A 16,558-nucleotide genomic window follows, 5' to 3' on the forward strand; every position below is an offset into this window, starting at 1 on the left:
TGTCTCTGTTGCCACCTTGGGACATCAATTTGATGCTCAGTCCACCAGAAGCCTCTTTTTGAGATTCTTCGGGAGTTTCCCCTGCTTACGCTGTGCAAGAAGGTGGCCTTTTTTGGTGGCTTTCACCTCTGCGCGCACGGTGTCGGAATTGACGGCATAATCCAGTCGGTCACCTTACTGGTGGTTCATCGCCCCTGTCCGTTGTTCCTTATTACAAACGCAGCGGTGTCTACATGTGTTTGACTGTATTATGCAATTTTACTCCTGCCTTTTTTAAGTAGTTTTAACCTTCATTAAAAGTCTGAACCTTTAATTACTAAACGGAGTTCTTCCTTTGTCTCTCCCTCCAACTGAGTCTGTTGATCACCCTGGTTGTATGGTAAGCCATCCTGGAATCTCCGCTCCTGATCTCCATCCTATGGGGATACTGGAATAATGTGCAGCCAGACCTCCATATTGGGGTCAGAAGAGACTGGTAAGCAGCTTGTGAGCGGGCAGTGAACTGTTGGGTGTGAAGAATTCTTTATCCATTCTGGAGCATAGAATTTTGAGAACACACAAGTGATGCACTTTTTGCACAAGAACACTTTTTTTTTTTTATGGACCTGATTGGACTATTGATGCACCCTCTTCAATACATTTCTATTTGCACATATGGTTTTTGATACATACAGCCTTTTCACTTGATTAGATGATTGTTAGGACTTTATATTATTATCGCTGCTCTGCTTTCTGCTCTGTGCAATGTTTTTTTCACAGAGTAGCCCCGATCCTTCATTTCTGGGGTCCCCTCCCCCCTGGCGCTCCTTGCTCCTCCTGCCTTTGCCTGCCCACACCCAACCAGTAAGCAGCTTGCTAGAGGGGAGTACTCATGCGGGCTCAATCCTGAGCTGCACAGTGTGCGTCTGTTAAAGTTGTTGTAAACCTCAGACATGAAATATGAACAAAGCATATCCCTCTAAAGTGTGTACTTGTTTCAAATAAGAGCACTAAAGCCCCATACACACGTACCGAATGTCGGCCGAACGATCGGCCGTCTTTTGTCCGGTGCTGTCCTGTCGGCTGAAAAGTGAAAGACTGCACACGAATTTTGTCGGCCAACAACAGCCGACTGCAGAAGTGATGTCATGTGATGGTTAACTTTCCGTGTGTTTTTTCTTTTCTGAGCATGCCCAGTCTTGCTAATCTGCTGTTTGTCGGCCGAATTCTGTACTGACTGGCAAACAATCGGCCGTTCTGGTGACGGCCAACAAAAATTGTATAGCTTGCACACCCGATTCTGTTTGGCCGAAAAGTCGCTGTCGGTTTTCGGAAGCATCATACTAACAAGCCGACAATCGGCCGATCGTTCGGTGGCCGAATATTTACGGCCGACAATCAGTACGTGTGTACGGGGCTTTAGTGTCATTTCTGTCTGCGGTTTCTTTCCTCTCTCTATGTCTTCTGACAAGTTTTCCTGACACCAAAAGAAAAAAGGTGACGAGGGTGATCTCTAGCTGATTGACAGCCTCAGATGTGCCCCTTCTCTCCAATCAGTTCTCAAAGCCCTCCTCACTGAGTTATGCAGTGTGTAATTTCAGCTTTCTGTCCCCCTTTTCTTTTTTTTTTTCTCTGACAGCTCAGACAAGCTTTAAAAATTCTGGACGTTGAGTGGCTGTAGAGCAGAGGGGGCTTCAGATAAACAAGTACAATTAATGTAGGATGATTTCTTTCATCTCTGTTTTACACCTGAGGCCAGTCACTTCATGTGTATGGGTTTGCAACCACTTTAACACACAGTGTGGCTCGGCCCCTCTCCCTTGTCACTGAATTTGATTGATGACAGCAGGGGACAATGGTACCCAAAAGGTTTTTTACCATAATGCAGAGAATGCATTAGGGTAAAAAATATTTAGCCTTTACAACCACTATAAATTCTACTGTTACTGTAGTGGTGAAAATGGAGGTCACAGACCTGCCAGGGTTGTGTGGTTTTACGAGACTGGTGGAATGTAATTACCCTTTTTTGTTTTCTTTACCATTTACATGTATATATTTTAACTATGTATTTAACTACTTGACTGATTATGATTATTATTATACAGGATTTATATAGCGCCAACAGTTTGCGCAGCGCTTTACAATATGAGGGAAGACCATACAATTCAATACCGGAGGAATTTGAGGGCCCTGCTCGATAGAGCTTACAATCTAGAAGGGAGGATCAAGTGAAACCAAAGGCATTAACTGCATTAACTGTGGGGGACGAGTTGATGGAGAAAATGGAATTACAGTTGTTAGGTGTAAGTAGTATAGGTTTCTCTGAAGAGGAGGGTTTTCAGGCATTGTCTAAAAGCTAATAGAGTAGAAGCTAGTGGGACACATTGGGATAAGGAGTTCCATAGGATTGGAGAGGCTCTGGAAAAGTCCTGGAGGCGAGTATGGGAGGAGGTGATGAGGGAGCTAGAGAGCAGGAGGTTTTGTAAGGAACCAAGAGAGGGATTAGGTTGGTATTTTGAGACAAGGCTAGTGATGTAGCTGAGGTTTTAATTGTGGATGGCTTTGTAAGTTTTTGTTAGTATTTTGAATTTTATTCCTTGGGTTAGTGGAAGCCAGTGGAGGGATTGACAGAGAGGAGTAGCAGATACTGAGCAGTTGATAAAGTGGATGTGCCTGGCAGCAGCATTCATGATGGATTAAAGGGGAGGGGGTAGCCTATGTAGAGGTAAGCCAATGAGAAGGGAATTGCAGTAGTCGAGGCGCGAGATGACCAGGGAGTAAACTAGCAGCTTTGTTGCGTCATTGGTTAGAAAGGGGCATATTTTGGAGATGTTGCGGAGGTTGAGGCGGCAAGATTTGGACAGTGATTGGATGTGGGACTTGAAGGAGAGTTCAGAGTACAGGACTACACCTAGGACCTTGGCATGCAGGGATGGGCTGATAGTTGTGCCATCGATTTTTGACAGAGAGATCAGGGGAAGGGGCATGTGGTGGAGGAAAAATTATAAGTTCAGTTTAGGATAGATTGAGTTTGAGGAAGTGGTGTGACATCCAGACGGATATATCTGCTAATAAATTAGTGATACGTGAGGAGACTGAGGGAGTGAGCTGAAGGGTGGATAAATAGATGGTATTGGAGGTTGACAGCAGAGCGGAAGTGTAGATTGAAAAATAGGAGAGGTCCAAGAACAGAACCTTGGGGGGACCCCAACAGAGAAGGGAAGAGGAGAGGAGGAAGTAGAATTGTAAGTAACACTAAAGGGTGCAGTTGGATGAGTAGGAAGAGAACCAGTGAAGAGTACAGTCACCGAGACCAAAGGCATGGAGTTTTTTGAGGAGGAGGGGTGGTCAACCGTATCAAAGGCAGCAGAAAGGTCCAGGAGTAGGAGTACAAAATAGTGTCCATTGGTTTTGGCCATCAGTAGCTTGTTTGTTAGTTTTAGGAGAGCAGTTTCTGTGGAGTGTTGAGGCCAAAATCCAGACTGAAGGGGATCAAGAGGACACTTCTCGGCAAGGTGGTCGCACAGTCGGTTGTAGACCAGACGTTCAAGGAGTTTGGATAAAAAGGGGAGCAAGGAAATAGGGCATAGGTTGTTAAGACTGGTTGGGTCCAGGCTTTTTAAGTATGGGGCTGACTAGTGCATTGTTTAGAGAGTTGGGGAAGATGCCAGAAGAGAGGGAGAGATTGAAGATGTGGGTTAGAGTGTGTAGAATAGAGCCAGAGGGTGAACATAGCATTTGCGAGGGAACAGGATCCAGAGGGCAGGTGGTTAGCTGGACGTTAGTAAGTAGTTTAGCAACCTCGTCTATAGTGGTGGGGTTGAATGAGGGAAGTAGTGATTGTACCTTTGGGCATGAAGTGTGAAGCGTGGACGGTATCTGAGCAGCAGAGGTCTCTTAACGAATTGTATCAATCTTCTGTTTGAAGTGATTGGCGATCTCCTGGGTAGTGAGTGAGTTAGTGGGTGGAGGCAGTGGAGAACAAAGTAGAGATTTGAAGGTAGAGAAGAGTTGCCGGGGACGGGAGGAGAAGTTGTTAATGAGAGTGATAAAATAGGTCTGATTGGCAGTTTGGAGACTGGAATCGTATGTTGATATGTTCATGACTTTCATATTTACCTTCCAAACTATTTGCAGTTCTAGTCCGCCACTCTTTAGACACCATACATTTTTGTCACCACATTGTCCTCGTCATCAGGTTAGCTGAAACTATATGTTTTAAGATGGAAACAGTTTTCTGGAATCATTTGTGCTGTGTAAATGGCTTTTGTGGCAAATTGACAAAGGCATTCAGTGAGAAAATACTTTGTGTGCCGATAACACAGGCGCGACCTGTATTTTTTCTAATCCATTTAGACGAGAGGTTGAAATGCACAGTAGGTGGGGAGGGGGAAACTATAATTGAGAGTGCAAATGACACACACCACAGCAGATTTCTTGCTCACAGCTTTGTATTTTTTTTCATTCTGTTTATTAAGCAACCGCATGCTGCTATTTGACTTTTTATAAACAGAAAAAATGTTCAGATTTTAGCCTTTGCCCTGTCTGATTTACGTGGGTTTTTTTTTTTCAAGGGCATTGATCAAAATGTGCTGGCAAAAACATGTTAGTTGAAAATGTGTTCCTTTTTATTTTTTTTATTTTTTTTTGTCAATTCTTTATCAAAAAGTCAGAATACAGAGAACATTTGCAACACCGACAATGATGAAGAGCATGCCAAGGCTCCAAGGTATATTGCCATGGGTACAGAACCATCAGAACAAACCTGAGCTTGTACTATCTTCACATAGAGAATATAAATGTGTCTAAAGCCTGCTTTACACTATGAGATTATCGAACAAATGATCGTCCATTTTTTTTTTGCATGCTAGTCTCTATTTCGAATCTTACAATGTGGTATCGGGAAAAGTTTTTGTACAATTTTGCATGATCTGTCCTAATCGGCTCTCGAAAGAGGTGTACTGAGGATCTACTAAGGTGTACTGAGGATCTACTACAATCGCTTCATTTTGTTATATTACAGCCTTATTCCAAAATAGATTAAATTCATTATCTTCTTTTAAAATTCTACAAACAATACCCCATAATGACGAAGTGAAATATGTTTCACATATTGTTTGTTTAAAATCTTTGCAAATTTATTAACAGTAAAAACCTAATAATCACAAGTACGTAAGTATTCACAGCCTTTGTCATGACACTCAAAATTGAGCTCAGGTGCATCCTGTTTCCACCCAAAATCCTTGAGATGTTTATACAACTTGATTGGAGTCCACCTGTGGTAAATTTAGTTGATTGGACATGATTTGGAAAGGCACACACCTGTTATATAAGGTCCCACAGTTAACAGTGCACGTCCGAGCATAATCCAAGCCATGAAGTCCAAGGATTTGTCTTGAGACCTCCAACACAGGATTACATCAAGGCACAGATCTGGGGAAGGGTGCAGAAAAATTTCTGCAGCATTGAAGGTCCTAATTCGCACAGTGGCCTCCATCATCCGTAAATGGAAGAAGTATGGAACCCCCAGGACTCTTCCTAGAGCAGGCCGCCAGGCCAAACTTAGGGATCGGGGGAGAAGGGCCCTAGAGAGGTGACCAAGAAACACGATGGCTACACCTGTCGGAGCTCCAGCATTTCTCTGTGGAGAGAGGAGAACCTTCCAGAAGAACCATCTCTGCAGTACTCCACCAATCAGGCCTGTATGGTAGAGTGGTCAGACGAAAGCCACTCCTCAGTAAAAAGGCACATGACAGCCCGCCTGGAGTTTGCCAAAAGGCACCTGAAAGACTCAGACCTAGAGAAACAAAATTCACTAGTCTGATGAAACAAAGATTGAACTCTTTGACCTGAATGGCAAGCATCATATCTGGAGGAAACCAGGCACCGCTCATCACCTGGCCAATACCATCCCTACAGGGGTGACCAGAAGACACGGAGCAGGTCTCTAATTTCCTCTCCACATCCCCAGCATGTCTCTGAACTATGTGGAAACATCTTATGGATTTGTCTGGGTGTATAATACCATCTAGTCAGGAATTTAAATCCCGACTCCTGATATCTAGAGCATATTGATGTTTTATATGTGAATAAGTGTATTCTCTCTATTTAAGAGTAATACAAAGATTAATTTCCTATTTGTAGATGGTAGAGCAGTTTGAACTCCTCCTGAAGAAAAAGGAGCATCCAATAGGTCAGAGAAGACTGCATGGCATGTGAGGTTTGAGCAGTACAGAGGTGCTCTTAAGGAAGAAAGAGGGCGTGTGAAGGGAGCCGCCAATGGTAGAGAGGTCAGAAAGTTCCAGAAGAACAAGTTAGAAAAAGTGGGTTTCATGAATAATTGTGTCCTAGAAGGCATGAGGCAAATTGTTTTGGTGACCCCTGTGGAGGACCCAGTCATGGAGTTGATGCACTTTGGTGTGGAGCTGAAGGATCTCATTTGTGTGTGTCTTCTAGCCTGAGGAAGAACTCCTCAATGTCCTCTTTTGATAGGGGGCGCCCTTTATCCGCGCTCTTATCAGGGCTCTGGGATCAGTGTCATCTTCAGATGATATAGCGAGACTCAGATGGTATAGCGAGACTCATGGGTAGTGGTGAGGGGGATTGTGCTGCGCAGGGCATCTCCAGTATCTTAGAAAAGGAATCTGACGCTCCTGAGAGGGATGGTTGAGCTGAAGTAGCATGTTGAGAGGAGTACCTTTGTGCTTCTCCTCACGGAGCTGCTATGCAAGTCCAGGTGTTGGGCTTTGGATGTCCAGGGAAGATGCGCTTGATCTCTGACCAGGTAGGAGGCTTGTGTGTCTTTCTCCTTCTGTGTTTTTTACTAGTGATCATATCTCTGGCATATGTTGTTGTACTGCTGAGATGGGCTGGTTGGGAGATCGGAGCCCAAGCAAAGTAGGTCCTCAGTCTGTCATGCTCGGACCATGCCCCGAATGTCTTTCCCCTTACTTTTGTTTGGAGATGCTTGAAAGTCTATAACAAACCATCGGTTTTTGCTTGTTTCACTATTTAATTTCGAAAACCACTAAGGTTCTTTTTGTAATTTGCAGCACCTTCAATAGGTCCATGAATATCAAAGGTTAAGTACACATTTAAAAAATATAATTTGCAGCAGGAAAGTTTATTTAGAATTTTTTTGTGCAGGAGCCTGCAAAATAATGCAGCAGTGATCAGTGAATCACAGATGCAATAACAGACTCCTGCAGGCTCTGTGTCTAGATATGGAGATATGGACTTTCAGTTAAAGAGCTTGAGAAGATGTCAATGGACTACTATGAATGCAAAAATAACTGCACTTGTGTTCCATTGAGAACTAAAAGTCTGTCTGCCGCAGTGGCAGATGGGACTTGTAGTTCATTCACAGACCTCTGTGAATGAATAACGTACACTAGCACCCTGAACCAGCCCAGGTACAAGGGAGTGTGCCCAGGAAGGCTTCCTTAACAGTCCTTGTGAGTGCAAAACAACAGGAGTGTGGAGAATCTAACAGCCTGAAAGGGTCTTTCCCTTGATTTGAGTTACTTTTGAAACATAAAAAAATACTACATATCTCATGTAAAAAAAATATTGTACTTATTTTGTAGATCTGTCAATCTTTAGAGATTGTCTCACATTTGATCAAGTTTTAAGTAATCTAGGCCTTATTGCAAGTTATTATTTCCATCTCAGGTTTCTATATTTAGGTTTTATGTGAATGGTCTCTTATGCTCTAATTTGCATCAGTCAATAAAGAGTAAAAATGTAGTAATCACACATTTTGATCCCCCCCGTCCCCCAACAAACTCTAAAATGCCTGTTTTTAAAATTAACTTGTTTTGTACACTAATTGTAAGGCATTGTCGGCACTCAAACAACATCTATCCTTTGTCTGTATAGTGCTTTCAAAGCTTGTCTGTTGTGGCTAATATTGAACTATAGGTTTTTATCTAGGCCAGCTCACAGCTGCTAATTTCAGGGAATCGATTTGTATTATCTGTTCATTGTGTCATGTGAGATGGTTAATTGTACAGAAAGAGCGCTCACTCCTGGCTCCTATTGATCCTTTATGGAGGGGACTGAGGGCAGAATAATTAGAATGTTGTTAATTGGCAGACGCTTCCTCAGTTCAGAACCTTTGTGGTAGAATCTCTAAAGCAGGAGTTAACAACCTAAGGCACGCTTACGAGGGTAAGCCATATTCATAGCCTCCCAGAAGACCAATAGTCAAGTTTTTACAAAATATTGATGTTTCTCATTAACCACGTGCCTACTGGGCACTTTTTACCCCTTCCTGCCCAGGCAAGTTTTCAGTTTTTGCCGCTTTCACACTTTGAATGACAATTTCATGGTCATGCTACACTGTACCCACATGAAACTTTTTTTTATCATTTTTTTTATCACACAAATAGAGCTTTCTTTTGGTGGTATTTATTCACCACTGTGTTTCATTTTTAGCTAAATGAAAAAAGACTGAAAATATATTTTTCTTTATCGTTTGTTACATTTTTTTTCCGAACAGGTAATTTTTCTTCTTCGCTGGTGGGCATTGATAGGCGGCACAGGCAGCACTGATAAGCGGCACTGGTGGGCATGGATTGACAGCATTGGTGGCCACTGTTGGGACTACACAAACAATCAGGACAATAATCCGTGCCCTGACTATCAGTGCAGATGTCCCTTTCACACAAGTAGGATACTGGCTCTCCTCTTCTCAAGCTGTCAGCGTGAGGAAAGAAATGCAGATAACCGGCTTGTGTTTACATCGTGATCAGCTGTGATTGGACACAACTGATCACGTTATAAAGGGCCACTGTGATTGGCTCTTTACCCTGATCTGTGATGAGCTGCATCATAGGACACCCTCCCAGAGCTGGGCGAATGTACTGTAGCTGTCATTCGGTTATAGCGTGGTCGGCAAGTGGTCAAAATATAGCTGTAAAGCCCCATTCATACTTGTGCAACTTGTCTTGCAACTTTGGACATCAAAGTCATTCCCCCATGTTTCCCCAATGATAACTATTCATATATGTGTAACTTAAAGTTGTAGAGACTTCAAAGTGGTTCATGCGCTACTTTGGTCTGACTTTCATGCAACTTGAGGGCCATAGACTTCAATGTTAACCTTCAAAAGTTGCATGAAAGTCTAACTTAAATGTTATACAATGCAACAGTTGTCCAATTTCATTGGTCAATGCCAAAGTCGTATCAAAGTTGCAACCATCCAAAGTTTCACTCCAAAGTCAGCGCAATTTTGGATTGGTACAAGTGTGAATAGAGCTTCAAGGTTAACTATCTTCCAGCCCAGGGGTCTCCAAACTTTCTAAACAAAGGGCAAGTTTACTGTTCTTTAGGTTTTAAGGGACCAGATTGTGGCCAGTGAGTAAAAAATACTCCATCGTTGGTATTAGTAGAAGGGATAGTGCTCCATTGTTGATGCCAGTGGGAGGAATGGTGCGCCATTGTTGATAGTTAAGGGAGGAATAGTACCCTAACTGTGTCTGTGGGAGGAATGGCTCTCCATCAATGAGATCAGTGGGAGGAATAGTACCACATCATTGGTGTCTGAGGGAGGAATAGTGCCCAGGTTTTGGTGTCAGTAGATAGAATGGTTCCCCAAGGGCTGAATAAAAGCATTAAAAGGCCACTTCCAGCCTTGGGGGCTGCAGTTTGGAGACCACTGTTCTAGGCTGTATTATAGTGAGTTTAAAAGACAAGTTCTGATGGTAGTTACATTTTATATTCGTAGTAAGACTCTGAAAGCAAGAATTTTAAGAATTCCAGGCATGGTATATTTTTATGTAGGTAACAGGTCTAACTTGGAACAATGTAATTATGTACAGTATGTACCATACCAGGATGAGGACCCTGGATGTGTTCTCTGATTGGATGAGGTGGAGAGGCAGGAAGGTGAATGTAAAGCATTCCCTGAATGGCACCTGTGCCAAGCGGCCTACCTGTATTCCGAACGCAGCATGGCAGCCACTCTTCCACTATTTTTTTTACCTAGATTTACCTGCTTTCCCTTTTAATTTATAGTGCCAGTTTATTTATCTAGAATATAAAGAATACAAACAACGATTTACATCATTGCCTGCAAACGTTTATGCAGAGCAGACACGGGCACAGCCCACTCTGCCCTATAGGCTTTCTGATGTAAACGGACTCCCAGATATGAAGGGGGGGGAGGTAAAGAGTACTGAGCCCCCAAAACACATTGGCTTTTACTATATATACCATCACCTAAATAAATGAGAACCTAAACCGATATTTTCACTGTTTTGCAGGGCAGAACTCTTCTGGAAAATCTCCTGAAAATACTCGGATCATGATCTTCTCATCATTCAGGGACAGTGTCCAAGAAATTGCGGAAATGCTCAACCGCCATCGACCCACAGTCCGGGTCATGACCTTTGTGGGGCATTCGTCTACTGGAAAAGGAGTAAAAGGTTACACTCAGAAAGAGCAGCTTGAGGTGAGTCGTGTGCCTTCAGGATCTTTTAAAATTATTGCGAAAGTGCTGCGCTATAATAACCGTGCCAAGTATAATTAGACCAGGGCATCTGTAACAAAAACATCTCCAAAAGTGATAGTGTGATTGTGGTCTTCACAACAAACTAAGATAGTTCAAAATTCATCAAAATGTAAGTCCACATCCCAACATGGTATGTTCAATCTTCACGCTAAAAGACCTTCACTGTGAGTCCCAAGTGCAAATAAAGGGAAGCTCCACCACCAGATTGACAAAAGATGACCGCTCACCTTTTCTGATGGACCTTTGCATTACCAAGGTCCAAACACACTTTTTCCCCTTTTAAGAGCTAGGATCTGCCTAAGGTGACTGGCACTCTGTTATTCTCAACTATTTAAGAAGAGGCGGCTCCAGTATTCAAAATGCAATTGTTGTCCACTAGTATATAAAAAAGAAACACTACTAGTGCTCTCTGTATTCACCCCACAGTGCGTTATTTTCAACTTCCTTAAAAACAGCACTCACAAATATAAATGCAAGCAAGCTGTACAATACACAGAGCGGGCTTGTATCCTGCGGCTCACCTTTCCATATTAATATTATTTATTTCAGGTACTTGTATAGCGCTGTCAATTTACACAGCGCTTTACATATACATTGCACATTCACATCAGTCCACATATAATGTCCAAATGACAGGTCCGATGACAGGACAGGTCAGGCTGCAAGCGGAAATTTGCTTTCCTCAACTCCGATTTTGTGCCTGGTAGCAAGGGCTCCGCCCTATGCGTTGGGCAACTTCTTCCTTTATCACTCTGGTACTGATTTTTTTGGTACTGTACTGCCGAACATTTCCATTCCTGCTTTACCTGTCGTTCTTTAAGGATAAGCAAATATTGTCAAACTATATGCGCTATGTATATTTAAATTTTGGTGTGCTCTGTGCATTTCCTCCAGATCTGTACAATAATCCAATGTGAAACTTTTCCTCTGTACACGAGTTTATTTTAATAAATATCAGTCACTGCTGCTTTCTCCCCTGTGTAGTGGAGCAGTTTTTGTGCTCCTTAGTTTTTTGCAGGCAGACTGTAGTGGGTGGAGCTTTTGGGCCCCCTCCCACATCTCTGCTGTCTGCACAGGCTGTGTACAGCAAAGTGATATCGCTACTTTAACCACTTTACCACCGGAGGATTTTGCTGTCTTCCGTCCAGGCCACTTTTTGCGATTCGGCGCTGTGCGACTTCAACTGACAATTGCGCGGTCGTGCGACGCCGTACCCAAACGAAATTTACGTCCTTTTTTTCCCACAAACAGAGCTTTCTTTTGGTGGTATTTGATCACCTGTGCGATTTTTACTTTTTGCGCTATAAACAAAAAAAGAGCGTTTATTTTGAAAAAATAACAATATTTTTAACATTTTTTTATATGAAATTCCCCCCAAAAAAGATGTAAAAACCAATTTTTTTAAAAATTTTTGGCCAATTTGTTTTATGCTACATATGTTTGGTAAAAAAAATCGCAATAAGCGTATTTTGATTGGTTTGCGCAAAAGTTATTGCGTTTACTAACAAAGGTAAAGATTTCTGTCATTTTTGGTGGTTTTTTTTTAACGCGTAATGGCGGCGATCTGCGATTTTTTTTTTGCGGGACTGCGACATTGCGGCGGACAGATCGGACCCTTGACTGACATTTTTGACACTTTTGGGGGTACCAGTGACATTACTGCAGTAATCAGTGCTATATATATGCACTGTTACTGTAAAAATGACACTGGCAGGGAAGGGGTTAATTTTATTGGAGAGGGAGGGGTTAATGTATGCCTGGTGCTTACTGACGTGTAGGGGGGGAGGTGACTGTGTGAGTCATGGACAGATCGGATGTCCAGCTATGCTGAACAGTCCGATCTGTCATTCCCTGTCACTATGGAGATCCGCCCGCTGTGTTTACACACAGCGGGCGGATCTCCAGACTCGATCCCCGACGATCGGGTAAGAGCAGCGGCGATCGCCGCTGCTCCTCCCCTGGCCCGACTCCCGCTGTGAATGAAAACAGCGGGAGCGAGCCTCCGGCGGCGCGCAAGCGCCGCCCAGAAGGGGGAGTGTCCAACGACGTTAATACTACGTCGCTGGACGATAACGAACCCTTCTGCCGCAGTAGTATTACTGTGAGCGGTTCTAAAGTGGTTAACAAGGTAATAGGAGTATGAAAATGAATTTGGTACACACTGGTTTTTTTTTTGGTTATAGAGGAGAATATTTAAAATTAGTTTTCTCTTTCGTTCATTGACGGACACAGCTCAGTAGGACACTAGGCAGAAAAAAATTCTGCTACACCCATGGGCCTAGTCAGGAGTAAGGACCTAGTTCTTTGCTGGGATCTTTGGTCCTGGTATTTTTTTATAGATAGAAATTTTCTTCTTCTGGATTTTTCCTGTGAGATCTACAATCAACTGCCAGACTGGGCGATGGGCTAGATAATCTAGATCCAGTAGTCACCCGTCTGGCCAGTGAGCACGCGCAGACCTCAGCTCTGTGCTAAGTCAGCCACGAAATAGCCCCACTGGATGAGGAATGGCCTGTGGGTTAAACGCCTCGTGAGGTCGCATACGACCGGGGTCTCAGCCCGAGTCGCAGCGTTCCTCCTGGCCGACATCCCCCTCATTGCAAAGGAGAAGGGTTCTGTCTGGAGCAGTGCCGCCTTGTCCCTGTTACGGTGAAAAGCTGCCCCCCCCTCTCCCTCTGGAGGGTTTTGGGATGGAAGTGGTCCCCTCCTTGGGACGGTCAGATCTGCAGGTTCCCCTCTTTCCCGCAGGCACCCCCCCCCCCCTGCCAAATCCAGCGACCAGGCGATTGACTGGCGATGGGGGGGTAGTTGCACCATAGCCCCATACAATGGTCTCAAATGACAAATTTAAATAAAGATTGACCTACAGCCTCGTCTTGATAAAGCTAAGGTCTTCGAAATGCGTCGACCCTTTACCTGTATCAATTTTCCATCGCTGGAACTGGGTTACCTCATTGTAATCAAGTGGGGGGATATACGACCACCCCTGTCTCCCCACCAGGAGCAAGTGTCCCTTTATTCCAGTTTCTTCATGTCCTGTTCTACTGGTTTTATATTTTGTAATGTGCTTGCTTTATATATATTGTGGATATGTATGTATGATGACAACTGTGTTTTGTCCTTTTTTTTTTTTATATACTTATTTTTGATTAAATAAACTACAATTTTATACTACTTTTTGATCTCCAAATTGTGTCGTTAAAGTCCGCCTGTATACCTGTAATAGAACAGTTTCAAGCTTGTTCTCCACTCTCCGCACTCTCCGCTTGTTCACCATTCCCACACCCAATGGGTACATCTGCCCCATTTTGAATCTCTGACCTCTGAAGGTCTTTTGAACTCAGAAATTTCTCATGGAAACTACCAGGTCTCTTATTACCACTCTGCATATAGGAAAGTTCTGGCTACTGTGGACAACATTTTGCTGTGGGGCCCTATACTTGGGCCTGCCCCTTGAGGTAACAGCCATTGTGGGCTCTGTTGGACAATGTGACTTTGACAGTCTAGAAGTTATAGGGGTTTGGATGGATTCTGAACCTTCAGAAATCTGCCCTCGAACTGAGTTGTTTGGAGCCTCTGGGTTTAGCCCTGGACACAGCTCAGACAAGACTTCTTCTTCAGGAGTTACTTCAGGTTGTCACTGGCTTGACGGCCCCAGGAATCCAGCTCTGGAAAGTCCTCCTATCCCCGTTCTGGAAAAGTGCTTTACATGTTTTGCAGCTGCAACCACTCACATCAGGAGAAAAGTGAAGCACACATTTTTGCAAAAGAGTTATTGAGTCAGGATAGTGACCATAACCAGCGAATTATGTCTTATTTAAAGTGGTTCTATAGGCAGGTTTTTTTTTTTTTTTTTTACCTTAATGCATTTTATGCATTAATATGGTTGTAAACTCTCTCATATACCCAATAAAGTGACTGGCCTCAGGTGATACACAGAGATCAAACAAATCCTTCTACATACGTTTTACTTGTTTATCTGCAATCTTCTCTTTCCTACACCCCATAAAAAGGACAGAATCGTGTTAAAATCCTTCTCCATCTGTTATTATCACAGAGGAGGGGTAGAGAGCTGCAGTTACTGTGTGAGAGCTGATTGGAGAAAAGGCGCACACACACCCCCTCCACACAGCAAACCGGAGCAAAAAGAGGATACAGAGCTGTGTTGTGAATAGACGAGCTCCATGCTGAGCTCCATCCACCTGTCAAAAAAACTTCTCAGAAGTGACTCCTGCTGTTAACACCGGAATAAGCACCAGAGAGAAACGACACTTGGAGCTTTAGAGAGAGAAGTAAACACTGCTGATATACAGTGAGGGAAAAAAATTATTTGATCCCCTGAAGATTTTGTAATTTGCCCACTTACAAAGAAATGAAGGCTCTATCATTTTTATCATAGGTGTATTTTAATTGATATAGACAGAATATCAACCAGAAATTCTGAGAAAACACATAAAAGAATTCTATAAATTAAGTTGCAGTTCAGTAAATAAAATAAGTATTTAAACCCCAAGCAAAACATGACTTAGTACTTGGGTGGAGAAACCACTGTTTGCAACCACAGAGGTAAGACGTTTCTTCTAGTTGGTTACCAGGTTTTCACACATCTCAGGAGGGATTTTGGTCCACTCTTCTTTACAGATCTTCTTTAAATTCTTAAGGTTTCTTGGCTGTTGCTTGGCAACTCGAAGTTTTAGCTTCCTTCATAAATTTTCTGTAGGATTGGACTGTATGGGCATAGTTTTTTGTAGAGCAGGTCTAAAAGATATGTTCATGTGATCACATTAGCAGTAGAATCTTTCTTTGTTTTTATTTTATAACCGGTCACATGACCACTTTCTGTTCTGATTGCTAATGGCCAACTTATATCAAGCATTTGTCACAGCCAGTGAGAACCATTTTGTTTTCTCAGGTGGTGAAGCGGTTCCGGGAAGGTGGATATAATACTCTGGTCTCCACCTGCGTTGGAGAAGAAGGTTTAGACATTGGAGAAGTAGATCTCATTATTTGTTTTGATGCTCAGAAGAGTCCAATCCGCCTGGTGCAGAGAATGGGAAGAACAGGAAGGAAACGTCAAGGCCGCATAGTAGTCATATTGTGCAAAGGCCGAGAAGAGCGGGTAGGTCGGGCTTAATCTTTTAGGTAAAATAGTTGTAAAGTTAGAGATTACATTTACTGGCAGCCCCTCTGTTATAACAAGCTATACTACACAGTGTATGTATTTTTTTTAAAATCTGCAGCTAAATACTTTTTTTTCACATCACCCCCGCACTCCTTCCCTGATCTAAGAACTCTAGTGTGGGGGGGGGGAATGGGGTGCTGAGGTTCCCCTCTGACATCAGCTGGGCAGTCACATGACAACACATCTGCGATGTGGAAAAAAAGGTATTTAGCTGCATAATTAAAAAAAAAAAAAAAATACATACACTGTGTAGTATATCTTGTGATAACAGAGGGGCTGGCACTAACTTTGCTGCAACATGGCATAGTGGCAGGAGGAAACAAACAAGCAAATGTACTGTCGATGCAGCACCTATTCCCTGCGCTCTGCAATCCTCTTATCCAACCTGACTGTAGGCTTGTAGATGAGAACAGATGACACGGCAACTTGATAATACTTCAGCCTTGCAGCCCCTCGCTGGACCAGGGTGGTCCGGATAACACTGTAAACGACAACAAACACAAGGGCGCACCGGCCTAGTGCATTATCTCTTAGACAGGTTTATTAAAATGATGGATTAAAAATACTCACAAACGAGTTTCTTTATAAAAAGCACATCAAATAGATATAAAATCCTCAGCAACAAGATCGGGATTAGATCGTCCCCTGAAGCTGTACAGGCTTACGCGTTTCGAGGCAGCGCCTCTTCTTCACAGCCAGGAGGGGAGGGGAGGGGCGGGTTTGGAGATCGGCTCACACACTAGGAAGAGACGGGGATGGAGGGGGTGATGGGGGTGGGAGGGGGTGATGGGGGGGGGGGGGAGGGAGAGGCTCTAAACACAGTGGGATGACTGAGGCACGTAAAATGACCACAATACCCTGGATCAGCAGCCATGATAACAGTG

General features: G+C 43.3%; 1 protein-coding gene across 3 annotated transcripts in view; it reads left to right on the forward strand.

Annotated features, from left to right (window-relative positions):
* Window positions 1–16,558, forward strand: part of FANCM (FA complementation group M) — a 318,993-nt gene that overhangs the window by 211,507 nt on the left and 90,928 nt on the right. For 2 of the 3 annotated variants that reach the window (XM_082275430.1, XM_082275431.1), the window contains exons 9-10: window positions 10,245–10,432; window positions 15,405–15,611. In XM_082275430.1, coding sequence (XP_082131556.1) covers window positions 10,245–10,432; window positions 15,405–15,611 — 395 coding nt within the window. The remainder of the gene's footprint in view (window positions 1–10,244; window positions 10,433–15,404; window positions 15,612–16,558) is intronic. The other variant, XM_082275432.1, reaches the window with a different exon arrangement.

Source organism: Pelophylax lessonae (assembly GCF_965119305.1).
Source record: "Pelophylax lessonae genome assembly, chromosome: 13".
In the NCBI taxonomy this organism is placed as follows: domain Eukaryota; kingdom Metazoa; phylum Chordata; class Amphibia; order Anura; family Ranidae; genus Pelophylax; species Pelophylax lessonae.